The 14,155-nt window shown below is 40.2% G+C and overlaps 1 protein-coding gene across 1 annotated transcript in view; it reads left to right on the top strand.

Annotated features, from left to right (window-relative positions):
• Positions 1 to 12,609, top strand: part of spred1 (sprouty related EVH1 domain containing 1) — a 34,127-nt gene extending 21,518 nt beyond the window's left edge. The window contains exons 4-6 of the mRNA XM_023951392.1: positions 1,198 to 1,244; positions 7,634 to 7,768; positions 7,860 to 12,609. Of these exons, the coding sequence (XP_023807160.1) occupies positions 1,198 to 1,244; positions 7,634 to 7,768; positions 7,860 to 8,546 (869 nt within the window). The 3' untranslated portion in view covers positions 8,547 to 12,609. The remainder of the gene's footprint in view (positions 1 to 1,197; positions 1,245 to 7,633; positions 7,769 to 7,859) is intronic.
• The last annotated feature ends 1,546 nt before the right edge of the window (positions 12,610 to 14,155 follow it).

Genomic DNA, 14,155 nt, shown 5'->3' with positions numbered 1-14,155 from the left:
GTATTGGCTGATATCTGCTCTTCTTGGAGCCAAATCCCACTGCAAATACAGGCCTCTTAGAAATAAGTCAAGAATTCTTACACCATTTACAGATCTTCTTCAAATAAGCAAAAAAATCTCCCAATTGGGTAAGAAAAATGGTCTGACCAGGTTCTAATTTTCAGAAAAGATTCTAGTGCCTAAAATTTGTTTTCTCAAACTAAGATTGTTTTGCTAATCTTTCTTGGTAAAATTATTTTTCATGCAAGACACTATAAGAATTTCTTTCTAGAAATGGTGGTCTTTTTATTCTAGGATTGCGTTTTTGCAGTGCATTTGTCCATAATACATGCCTGCTTTAAACATGAAATAATAAAAAGCTGCTACATTAGCCAGTAAATAGTCTACCAATCAAAACCATAGAAACTGTATTATTTAAAATAAAAGCTTTGGACTGCACCATCAGCAAGATGACATCTTTTTAGAGTAGCCCATACATTTTTCAATGTTGAGGTCAAATGGTTCTAGCTTTACATGTTATTATGAACTTCTTTAGGCCACACCAACACTTAGCAGCTTTCGATTCCCTTTTAGATTACAGATATAGGAAAGCAGAAGTCTTGATCTGCTGTGACCTAGCTAAAATCAGATTAAATTAGTAACACATTAAGCAGAATTATATTGTTTCTAATATAATTTTTCTTAGGTATGTAGTATAAAGTATGAAATACATTCATTTGATTTATTGCAAAGTTGAGATTATTGGGTTTTGCTACAGATATTTATTTAGTTTTTTTGTTTTTCTTACAAAATCCAGTTTTAAAAAAAGAACAGGGGTGTTGCTGATTTTTTTTAATAAAATTTAATTTATGAATGAAGTAAATATCACTTGTTCAAATTTTTATTCCAATACCAATTTTACGAACATTTCTCAAAAAGCTAACAAATTAACCATTTTAACAAAAGCTTCCATAATACATTTCTGATTTTTTTTAATTTCAAACTAACAAAAACAGACTTTGTCTGAAAAATACAAGAAATAGCTTTAAAGAAAAATCAAAACACAGATTTCATTCATTTAAATTGTTTTATGTAATGGAAGAAAGACTCGATATTTAAATCAAAACAAAGGTTTAGTAACGCATCAAACTGAGTTTATTGGTTTGATTTAAACCAGTAAAATGCTGAAGTAATTCTCTCTCATCTTGTTTCTTTAAGGCTGTCGTCCATTTGGGGAAGGAGATACTCCTGAGGATGTACTACCGGTAAGTAGGTTCAGAGTCTTGACTTTGTAGACAACATGTCAAACAAAAGACAAAAACTACCACATAGATGACAAAGAAACAGTTGAAAGTGTGTCCTTTAGTGAAGAGGCTGAATCAGGTTACAAAAGTTTGATAGTCAAAGAGACAAGTGGGATGAGCTTGGCACTTTTTTGTGTATTATTGCCTGATGTAAAAATGAGCAGGAACCTTTTGTCACTACATGATGATTTAAACCAGTTTGATCCCTTCTTGGTCCAGTTTTGTAGATGTAGTGTGAAGTTGGTCTGTTCTCTATGCTGTTAAGCTTTGTTCATGTCTTTAAATGTGACAAAACAGGGATAAAAAAAAAGTTTATTGACATCAACACATTTTTTTAGATAACTGATAACCTTAAGACTGCTTTAGATTTACATACAGTTGCCTGTATTTTGGTCCAATCTTCCATGCAGATTCTCAAGAGCTGTGATGTTTTAGGACTGTTGCTGGGCAACACAGACTCTCTCCTCAGGTTCTCTGTTAGCTTGAGGTCCAGATATTGGTTAGGCCACTCACCAACCTTGAAATGCTTTTTTTTACTTAGCCATTCCTTCCCAGGCAATGTGTTTGGGATCAATGTCATGCAGAAAGATCCAGCCACATTTCAACCCTTAGTGCTCTTACTGATGAAAGAAGGTTTTTGACCAAAATCTCAAACGTGGCCACATTCATCCTTTCATTGATATGGATCAGTCATCCTGTCCCCTTTACAGAAAAGCAGCCCCAAACCATGATGTCTCCATCTCTGTGCTTCACAGTAGATCTGCTGTTCTTGAGATGCAACTCAGCATTCTTCCCCCTTCAAACACGGTTTGCGTTTACACCAAAGAGTTCCTTTTTGGTCTCATTTGGCCTCATGACCGTCTCCAAAATCCTCCTCTGGATCATCCAGAGGTTGTCTGACAAACTTTAGACAAGTCTGGACATGTGCTGGCAGAGGGACCTTTGGAGCAAGGCAGGATTTGAATCCATGATGAAGTTTTGTGTTACTATAGTAACCTTTTTTACTGTGGTCCCAGCTTTCTTCAGACCACTGTCCAGTTCCCTTGTATATTTGTTCCACATCAAGTGAGATCGTGCATAGAGCCCCAGGTGAAGGGAGGTTGTCAGTTATCTTGCATTTCTTCATATTTTCTAATAATTGCTCCAACAGTTTATCTCTTCTCACAAAGCTGCTTGATTATTGTAGATTAGTTCATCCCAGTCTTGTCCAGTTGTACAATCTCATCGCACGTGTCCTTTCACATCTCTTTGGTCTCGGTCATGGTGGACAGGTTGCAGTCTGACTGTTTAAGGGCGTGGTCAGGCGTCTTTTATACAGATAACCAGTTCAAACAAGTGACATTACTTTAGGTAACAAGTGGAGGATAGAAGAACTTCAGTGAGGGGCAGATGTCTTGCTTGTTTGCTGACCCATTATACAAATAAATTCATTAAAAATCAAACCATTTGATTTCCTGGATTCTTTTTTTTACATTCCGTCTCCAACAGTTGAAGTGCACCTATGATCAACAATGCAGACTTTAAGTGGGACAACTTGCTGATTTTCTTTTTTTGTCCCACAGTGTGTAATCCTTATCTTTAGGTGGCTTTCTACATTTTAGATTTCATCAAATGTTTGTGAACAACTTACCGTTCCTGGATTACATTATATTTCAGTTTTGCACAACTGTGTACACTGACATCATTGCAGTGCTTAGCACCTGTCATGTGGCAGGATAGTCTGTAGGTATGAGTTGTAATGAATGCTCTGTTTTCTTAAGCAAAGAAAAAGGCTTGTGTGAACACGCCCTTTATCATTTGTCTAAGTTATCACGCCTGTCACAGAAAAGTCGGTCATCTGTTCTACTTTGGGTTGTTAAGACGGTGAGACCTTATCACAGACGTGAGAAGCAGTTCTTAAAAAAATTTGTATTAACAAGAAGTTTTTGGAACCACTGCGTTGTACAAAATCCTTCAACTTTTGAACGATATTTTCTGGATAATAACACTGTTTTAGATGTGACTCTTAAATTTTATTTTTCAGCATGGTTTTATTTGTAAATATTCCTTTATGTTCTACTACAGAAGTAAGACAACGAAAACAATGTTATAAAAATAGCATGTTTAGCTGGTTTGCTAACCAAAAGCAACCCTAGAGCTCTTCTAAACTACTTTACAGTATCCTTGGGTTAGTTCAGAAACAGAATTAGTTTTTGCCACATCCTTTCACCTCACATTCTCCATCATGTGCTTTGGAACACCAGAACAGGAGGGAGAGCTACGTTCTTGTTCTCGTGGCAAAGTTCCTCTTTAAAGAATCAAGCTGAACATACAGGAAACTCATTGGCACCACTGTTGCTAGGCAGCAGGGGGGATGCATTTAGAGAGTGGAAGAAGGGGGTGTTCACGGGGTTCAGTGAGCCACTGAGGGTGTCACCATGGTGATTTGGCATCCGAATGTTGCGGTCAGGAGGCTTTGGCTACAGGGAAGGAGAAGTGAACCAGTGGCAAGTGCTGCAAGGAGCTGCAAACACCACCAGACAGTAACTAGTTATATTAACGGTTCCTGTGAAGCCGAATAGTGTACTTTATCAGGGTTTGTCTGCAAGCAAGAGTATGTCTTTCATTAATGATGGACACTCTGCTCATTTTTCTGGCCTCAGGTATCTTTTTCAAACCAGTTAACCAGTCCGTGTATAATGAGGCACATTCACGCATGTGTGTGCAGTGATGATGGTCTCCTGGTCTCCTCCACCCACATCCTGCCCACTGAGGCTGAGCAACCACATGTGTGCCCTTCACAAACTTACCACATTCTTCTCCTCACTTCAAACTGACTCAACACACTGTGTGCAAACGCAACACGTTTCAATTCTAAAGTTGTTTCACAACACCGTCCTCAGCCGTGATGACCCCCTGCCAGGAGTCACGCCGTACCACCTTCCACCAGAACAAAGTCAACTTTGTTGTCTTTTTCCTTTCCTTATGCCACAGGAAGACGTCCACATCTAATTTAGAACTGGCAGGAAGCTTTGTCCCATCGGTTTTCTGCAAGCACTGTTTACTGGTCAGTTGACCTTTACAGTATGGTTTCACAAACAGAAACTAGGTTAAAAGTCCCTTATGGTTTTTGAAAATTGTAATCGTTACGATTAATCTAGTCATCTGCAAGTGCAAACATCAACATGTAGCGGAGCAGGGAGCTTTTGGCTCATCCAGCGTAACAAACACAGCATCTTTTTCCCTCTGCTCCTGATTCACAACAATTCCATTTTTAATCTAAATTATCTTAAAATATGTCCTCCGTCATCTGAAAAAGGCCACAAGAACATGTTAAAGACACAAGATTTATATCGGAGTGGTTCTTTAAAAGTCCTTTCAGCTTACGTCAGGTTTGTTTTGCTAGAAAATTAATTGTGGTTCGTCTTTTACTTGAAGTTGTGATGACTACATAATGCTAATGTTAGGGAGAGTTTTTGTTTGTTGTGTTGTTGTTTGGTGCTGTTTGTGCTCATCTTAGAGAGATTCTACCCCCTGGAGTACTGTATTTTTCAGACTACCAGTAGCTCTGGAGTAAAAGTCGCAGCGGCCTAAAAATGCATTATAAAAAAGAAAACCTATTTAAATGGGACTGGAGTACAAATTGCACTTTGGCGAGAAATGTATTTAACAAAATACGGGAACCTTTTATCTTGAAAGACAAATACTAATAACAGAATACATCACAACAACATACTGAATATATGTACACGCTTCACTACCGTTACACATTGATGCTTATTTAGCTTCATGAAACATAGGAGGAACCTTTGAGTCGTTTTGGAACAATTCTGCTGAATACGGCGTAAGACTGAGCGGCGCTTCGTTGCCGTCTGTTACAAATACCGATACACATCTACAGTGCCCTCTAGTGGTTGTTGCTATTTCTTTTTTAAAAGTCACAAATAGATTGCACCTGAGTAGAACCCCACCTCCGACCAAACTATGCTAAAAAAAAGTGACTTATATGGTAGTTTTTGTGCATCGAAACAATCGAGTCTGTACTCTCCTAACTTTGGCGTGTCTGTTTCTGCGGCTAAGACGTGGTTCTGGTCCGAGTTGGAGTATTGACTTTTAAATATCACTTCAACTTTCCTTTGAATGATGCCTTTAAAACCAAAGCTTGCGCTCTCAGTAAGAGTTTTTGCATGTGGCCTGACCTCAGCCTTCCCCGTCCTGAACCTCTGTACCTTTAAGGGCGGAAGTGCATGTACTTCTGATGTTGGTGTGGAGCCAGGTTGCCTCTGGCTTTCAGCCCCCCTTCCTGTATTCCCTCACCCAGCCACATCTCCAGGGTCAGATCAGCTCCAGATTGGCCCCACGCATGCCTTTGAATGGCTGGGCTTAGGCAAGCGCTTTAAAAGGAAGCCCAAATCTGTTTCCCATTTCGCCCCCTACCTCTCCACCCCTCTCTTTTTTCCCTCTTTCTTTCACACACACTCACACACACACACACACACACACGCACACAGCTGTCATCTGGCTTTTAAGTTCTGAGCTGCATTTCTCCAGCTGGAGCTGGTTTATGACATTCCCTCTGCAGACTCATGGCCTCTGGTGCTCTCTGTGTTCCTCTTTCTCTGGCTCTCAAACACAGACACACACAAGAATACAACACAATCTCATTTTTTCCTGTTCTGTTCTTTCTCTTTGCTCTCTCCCTTTCCTCACATTCCCTTGCAGACACGCTGGACGTGTGTTACACCGCTTGGTTATGTCAAAGCCAAAGAAAGAGCAAAAATCACACATGCACGTACCATGTGTTAGCAGTCTAGGGAGACGAGCTGGGGGGGGGGCAGTTGGAGGAGAAAAAGAGGGAAAAAAAATAAGGGGGGGGGAGTCAAAGGAAGCATCTCTTAGCAACCACAGGACAGTAATTACTGTAGCAGCAGCTGGGAGCAAACCAGATTTCCGCTGTGCGTTAAAGCGTGGGCTACTTTACACACAGCACTGACTAACCAGAGCCAGCAGCCTCCTCCACACGGAGAGGAGAGCAGAGGAGCAGAGAGGAGGACTAACCTTGCCTTGATGATATCGGGATGTGTGTGAGAAAAGAGCGTAAACCGTCCACAGAGCACAGCGCTTATGCTCACACTGAAGCTATATGAGGGTACTTAACACCGGCCACAGAAACAAGCTGGAAGTTTGGAAGGTGGCTGCATTCAAGTACCAGCCTAAAGTATCTCAAAGTGGATTAAATTGCTATATTTGACTTTTCTGAATGATAAAAATGGAGATGGAGATATTTAAGTTTCGTAGATGTCATACAAAAATAACTTTATTTGACGCCATCTGTGGCTTTAGGAGGTGGAGGTCCTCCTCTCACACATGAGGCAGCTTCCTATGTGTAATCATGGGATGGATTGGCACAAGGTGGTGGGAATATGGAAGCGTGTTTCTCTGTCCTCATTTTTTTGTTTGTTTGTGAACACATGCAAGCCTGATGGGAACTCTTAGTTCTTAACAGAAGGGCCTTGAGTCATTGCCACACAACAGTCGCTAGGCAAAGTGCAGCAGCAGGATGCCCCCTGGTGGCTATAGGGGGACTAGCACAAAGATAAGTTCACAGGCCTTTAAATAAAACTGATTTTATAATAAAAGCCAAATTGCTCATCTATGTCTTTGGCAGCTTTAGTTCAGATAGTTTAGCTCTCCCTTCTGTGTATTTTTAGCATCATTTGGACTTTTTTGATTATTTTCTGATCAAAGCCGAAATTTATATCTGTAAAAAGTTTAAATGCACTGAGATTTGTTTGGTCTTGAAATGCAAATCACACCATCAAATCACTCAACCCAAAAATATGTTAACAATCACAACAACAACGACAAAAAGATAAATAATGAAAAAGTAACATTAAATTTTGAAAATCAAGGCAAAATCCCAGAAACCAAAATACAATTTTGGAAAACAAGTGTAATTTCCAGAAATCTAAATGAAATGTTAAAAACGAAACAAAAGAAAAAACAGAAAAGGTTTGTACTATGGGACATCTCAGTTTGGATGGTGATATTGTGATTCACTTCATGCCAAAAAATGATGGACAAACGTCATCATTCAATCATCACCTTTTCCGGTTTCTTTGTGTGTCATTTTTTTAACATTTCATATTGATTTCTGGAAATTGCCTTATATTTCTTTAATGCATTTCTGCATTGAGTGACCTGTTGATGCGATTTGAACTTCAGAGCCACCGTACTTTCTAGTCCCCTGCTGTACAACATGAGCAAAGCACATTTATCCCAAAAATCTGGATTTGGATTATATTTGTGTTATTTTATTCCGATCTCAGTTGAACTTTTTTGTTGACTAATCTGAAACTGTGTGCCTTCAGGTATGTGAAGAGCCTCCCTCCATTTGTACCCCAATCAAAGAGCCCTTCTCTCCTCTAAACCCAATCGAGCCATTCAGGGGCTACTATGTCCGCGCTCAGGCGTTCGATGACAGCCGCCGCTACCTGCCACCTCAGGTGTGTTTTTTTCTTTTCTGGTGTGCATGAAAGTTTCCTTTTTGTGTCGAAGTCTTCGATTAAATGTTCTCTTTTGACGGTTTCCCCTCAGTCAACTCGCCGCGTGGGTTTCCGTATAGATGAGGAGGAGATTGTGCGCATAAACCCGCGCAAAGACGTACTCATCCGAGGTTATGAGGACTACCGCCACCCCGTCATGTGCAGGCGCGATGCGGACCGGGAAGACCTGGACTTCTCCTCTCCTTCTCCCAAACTGGACAGTAAGAAGTGCGAGTACCTGTTTCCCGACGGCCCCGGTGGAGACTCCCACTCTGGCCCTGGTATGGGCATAGGAACAGGTATGGGCCTGGGTCTCGGCAAGGACACGGCGATTAAGACTCAGCCGTCACCCCTGCTCAAGTGTAAAAAGGGTCGTCGACGAAGAGAGGACGGCGAGCGTTCACGCTGCATTTACTGTCGAGAGATGTTCAACCACGAAGACAACTGGCGGGGGCAGTGCCAAGACGCCCCCGACCCCATCAAGCAGTGTATCTACAAAGTCAGCTGCATGCTCTGCGCGGAAAGCATGCTGTATCACTGTATGTCTGACTCCGAGGGGGACTTTTCCGACCCCTGCTCGTGCGACACCTCCGACGAGCAGTTCTGCCTCCGCTGGCTCGCCTTGGTGGCGCTCTCCTTCATCGCGCCCTGCATGTGCTGCTACCTGCCGCTGCGCGCCTGCCACCACTGCGGCGAGGCTTGCCACTGCTGCGGGGGCAAGCACAAGGCCGCAGGGTGACCCCGCGTCGAACACTGGGACACCCTCAAAGCTAGCTAACAAAGGCAGAGCATAGAAGCGGAAAATGAATAGCTGGCATCCTTTTTTCATTCCCCTCTCGGATGGGGTGATGTGATGTTGAACCCCAGCTCTGGGAGAGCTTTTGGAGATTTCAGTTTGAGTTTGTCGCTGTCGAGCAGCTGTGGAGGACAAACCATGCGCTTTGTGGGGGCTCTGAGCAGCAAGCTAAGTGCAGGAGTTTAATCTGAGTTGAAAGACATCATGATCAATAGACTTGAAGATGCTACTACATACACCTGTACACACACAAACACACATACACTCGTCTCCTACTCTGTCTTCTACGTTGACAAAGCCAGGCCACATACCAGAATCCTACTGCAAGTAAAGTGTAACTATGAAGGAAAACGCCTTGTACAGACAAAAAGCTAACGATAACAACAAAACAAAACTCTGATGTGTTGCGGTAAAAGGTACTTTGAGTATGCTAAAAGGGATATACTCTTTTTTTTTTTTTTTGGGTGAATTTGCCGTTGGGGAACAGTGGCCTTTCCTTCGTGGCTCGAGCATTCACTGACAATGCAATGACTAGACAGGGAAAAGTGCACTAAAATGGTATCCCCCCCCCCTAAGTAAAAGTAACCTTTAAGGAATTGTTGTGGTACATTACCATGTTTAGTGCAACTTTAACATTTAAAAAGATTTTTTTTGGGTGGACGTATGGCCAACTGACCCCCTCCCCTGTTTTTTTTTTTGTTTTTTTCTTATTTTAGAAGGTCTGATCTGGCAACAAACCTTCACTGTAGTAACATGTTAGCTATGCTTTGCTTGGCTGATTGTAAACATTAGATTCATTCCAAAATAAAGGGACTGGTTCCATTTTAAGAAAGAGCTAAACATCAACATTACAACTATGAATCCCCCAGCATTGAAAAAAAACAAACATCTTTAGCTATTTGAATTGAAATCAACCCATAATATGATTGAATTTGGTGAACTGTTTCAGGATTTTATTTACTGCTGTAGTGAAATACCATTTTCCTGTATTTTTTATTTTTTTTTTTGTAATTAGTTTTGAAGCAAAGGTTGGTATGTTACTCAACCAGCAAGTTTTGTTTTGGTGATTAAAGGGGTTCCAGTGCTCCTTGGTTAAACGATGAGGCACTTAATTAGGATATATTTAAAAATTGAGAACCTTCAGATTTCTGAATTAGTCTGTAGATGAATGTCATTAATTTAACACCCGGATTGGAATGGGGGGAAAAAACAACAACCTTAAAGCACTGCTTGCCTTTGGTTGCAGCACCCTCTCCGGATCTTCCCCTTTGTCCTCTAAATGTTTTCCCTTTTTGTTCTTCATGTACTTGGTAAATGTGGTATTCCATTGTTCCTCTCCTCTCCTCCATGTTCTCTTTTCTTCATGTGAAAGACCCCGAATGAATGCGTTTTATCTCCACTCTTACAAAAAAGTTATCTTTGTGTTTGTGTGTGTGGGTGTATTTATGTCACATGTCTTCCTGTTCACAGCCGGTTTCATGTTATAATGTCACCGCTGACCACGACTGGTAGGAGAATGGCATGTGGGTTTTTTAGGTCTGAACAAAGGAAGGAATCACACTCGGATGATGAGATCCATGCCTCCCTCCTTTTGTTTGGACATGTTACAGGGTTCTCGTTTAGTTCTAGGTAAAGTTAGATAACAGGTTTAATACACGTTTTCCAATAATGTGTGTTTTTAGAAAAAAGCTGCAGTTTTCTATTACAAGGGCTGAGTATTCCTGGTGTTGGGATTGGACATCAAGGCAATCTGGAGATCCCAAAATTGGTCCCACATGTTGTGTAAAACCACAGTGGGTCCTTTTGGAGGGTGATGGAACATGCATGATCAGGCCATGTTGATTAGAGCGTTTTGGACTTGAAATGGACCCAGGCTTCTTTTCTGCATCTCCAGGGCGGAGCCAAAATAAGCAGCGATTGGCTGAACGACGGTAATATCAGCAAACAGACAGGAGTTATGTCAGTCAGTCAGTCAAAAACGTAAACAAACAGGGTCAGAGCTTGCTCGTGTGTCTTTCTATGTATGTGATCATTCTTTCCACATTTTCCCACATCTAGACCCCCAACACAAGAGCTAACTCACTCAGACCTGTGTAAATGAGGGTTAAACCCCGTTTCCCCCCAAAACGTCTGAACACTCCCTGTTAAAACGATAGAATGCAACTTCAATCTGGACATAAGCACACGATCTTTCCTTACTCCTCTCTGGTCAATGCTCCTTTTACTTTCTATGCAAACTCTAAAGTGTGGCAAACACGTTGACCTCTCTGCAAACTGAGTCAGTGAAGAAACAGGACACTTTAATGCTCTGTAGGTAGTTGACCAACCCTCGGTACCAAACTAAACAACCTTGTAAATAAGTAATACTATATTTAAGTACTGCTAATAATCCCAGCTTTATCGTCTTTGAGATTTGGAAAATAGAGCTGTATTTATTGTTGCTGTCAGCATATCTTGTAGCTTGGAATGACAGCATTTTGTACATAGGTCACATTTTAGTATTATTTCACATTGAAAGGTAGAGGGCTTTCTGATGGACTATTGAGCTTCTGTAGTTTTGTATGGTAGACAGAAGGATAGTGCTAACACAGTACAGTAGTGACAGTTCGCTTCTTTTTAAAGACATATAAATATATATATATATATATATACATATATAGAGTAGTAGATATGCATACATGTACTACTCTATATATAAAATCACATGTGTACATTCACGTATAAAGCTGCTAGATACAATCACTAATTTTATTGTGTTGACAGAGAAAATCAGCAGGATCGACTGTTAAACCTAAATCTCCATCTTACAGCAGTCATGCGTTCGATTCCTCTGTGCATTTTATTTTACCCACAGGTGTGTGTGTGTGTGTGTGCGTGCACCCAGGTTGGTGGCTGTGTGGGGTTGGTGTGCAACCAAAAGTCTGGTTGCCTGTCATATTTGCCCCCCTCCTCCCTCCCTGCTGCTTTTTTTTTTTTTTATTATTTTATTTTGAAAGTCGAACCAAGGTGTGGTGAACCTGATTAAAACTTGCTGGCTGAGAAGCAAAAGAGGGCGTGCTTTTATAAAGTGTAGAGAATGCTGAAATAACCCCTTCTTCTTCTGCATTAACCAGCACAGGGCAACCTCCTGTCATGTACTGTATTATATATGCAACGTGTGTCTGTCTGCTTTAATATATATATTTTTTGATCTGCATTATATAAGACTTCAGTTTTAACCACTTTGCTGCTAGTCTTCTATTCTCTTTCAATCTTGGAAATTGTGCATATCTTTGTGAATGCATACAAGTGTACATTCTTGACCTTGTGTAGATTAAAAAAAAACAAAAACAAAAGAAGCTATATAAATCCTGTTTCTCTTCAGTGTATTGTTTAAAAAAAAGGTTACTTTTCACAGCATTTGAGTGGTTTGGATTCTCCGATGCTTTGGTGCACTGATACTACGTGTAAGCTTTTCTCCCATCTTACGGCGCTTGGTGTAACATTTATGTGATTACTTCTAAATAGTGGAGGACATTTGTGTTTTTGAAACTTGCAGTATAAATGGTACTACTCTTGATTATTCTGTAAACACTGCCTGTTTTCTTTCTTTTCTTTCTTTCTGGCACTTCCTGTGCATGTTTCCTTTCTGTGAGATACCTTTTATTTTTGCCTTTTCTTCCTTTCATTTTAGTGCCAACGGCCTTCGCATCCTGACAACCTCAGAAAAGTGCCTCACGTCCATCCTACTTTTCGTTTTTAACACCTCTCTTTCCGGTTTGATCGGTTTTTACATGTCTAGGTATTTCTTATCATGGTTCGAGAATACCAAGTATCTGATGTAAAATTTATAGTACAAATAACTCATGTCATAGTTGTATTTTCTTTATACAGATGTAGCTTGTTACTTTTCATAAATGTGTAATGTAAATATGCATACATATGTTTGTAACTGTTTTTATGTTACATAATACACTTGTAATTTGACATATCAAATAACATTATCATAATAAAATGGTGAGTTTTATTCTTTGGTGGCGTGCGTTTATTTGTTTCCTGTCTGGAGAAGTCGGACAATATTTTGTGTGAAAATATTTCTTTCTCGCTCTGAACGTCGGGTCCCAGGACGCTCTGCTGCAAAGTCGGCACGGAACAGATGCTCACAAAACAATACCCAGCCTTGAGCCAATCTAAACATTACATCGTCAAATATACGAAGGGTGATGAAGATGAGTAATCTGGAAGACTAGGATGGAAAACAAAGGTTAGCTGTTGTCAGCCGATGAATTCTTCTGCGTGGGTGATGGATGCGGTAACGTTACAGGTCTTCAGCTTAGCAACAAGGCATAACAACTGTTGTAAACAAAGGGAAGAGTTCCCTCCTACTTATTTCCTGTGGTATATGACCCAAAAGGGTTTCAACTGGGATTTTTAAAAAAAAGATAAATCTGTGACTATGAACTCCTAGAATATTGTATTTGAACCCTATACAATATATAAAAGTTATTCATTACTAGAGAAAACAGTAAATTTATTATACACAAGGCACGCACAACAGAAAATGGATTTAAACCATGTTTAAACATAAAAAAATACATATAGAATTATTAATATACACGCAGATATACAAACAATCTGTATATGAGTTGGTATATAGGATTTAAATGGGACGAAATGAGTATTCATACATGACAAATGTGTGTCGGATGTTTCCATGAGTGTATGTTTCTATGTGTATTGTGTATATTTACCTATAAGTGTTGTTATATGTGTGTTCTTCCCACTCCCTTGGGATTATCGCTTGTATTTTTTCCCCTTATCTTTCCTCTTAAAGTATATGAAAGAAATAAGGTATCATCATCAATACATTTACTCAGTCTCCTTCTTCTTGGCTATGAAGGAATGGTCTTAAGATGGTACTCCTCCTGAAGTGTGTCATTTAAATTGGGAAATTATGTTTGGTAAATGGTTTTAATCCTTTATTTCCCTTTTGAACGATGCTTCATTTGTGGGGACCATGCAGGAGAAGTACTAGAACCTAAATACTGCATGTGGGTTGTGCCCATGAAATATTTGTCTGATTTTCTTTCACCAATACGAAGTAGTTCATGTTTCTGCCATTGTTGACTCTTATTTTGAGCTTCTGCAAACTGGAGTCATCAAATACTGTCATCTTGTTGATACAGTATATTATTTTCAGCAGATTTTAAGTCAAAGCTTCTGCACAAGGATCTTCCCACAGCTAGTCAATCACCAGTTTCATACAGGTTTCCAGGTGGCCTGCCCTTTACCCTCAGGCCCGTTTGTGCTGCTGTCTCTAACACGTGCTCTGAAGCCTGAACATGTAGAGGAACATTATGTTCAGATTCAGCTAACAACAAATAGTTGTAGGACACTGAGAATGCTGTGCTGTACTGATTGAGAGTGTGATGGTATGGGGCAGCATCTTTTTGAGGAGCAAATGAGGCTATTGATTTCCTGGAAGGAAATGACTGTAAAGGTCTTCCACATGCTACTAAAGCTTACATATGTTGAATGATGAATTATTAATCTGTCAGTTTGTTTTCTTTTTT

The sequence above is a fragment of the Oryzias latipes genome, chromosome 22 (assembly GCF_002234675.1).
Source record: "Oryzias latipes chromosome 22, ASM223467v1".
Classification (NCBI taxonomy): domain Eukaryota; kingdom Metazoa; phylum Chordata; class Actinopteri; order Beloniformes; family Adrianichthyidae; genus Oryzias; species Oryzias latipes.
The sequence above is the reverse complement of the archived record's forward strand: the minus strand, read 5'-3'. Positions and strand labels throughout refer to the sequence as shown.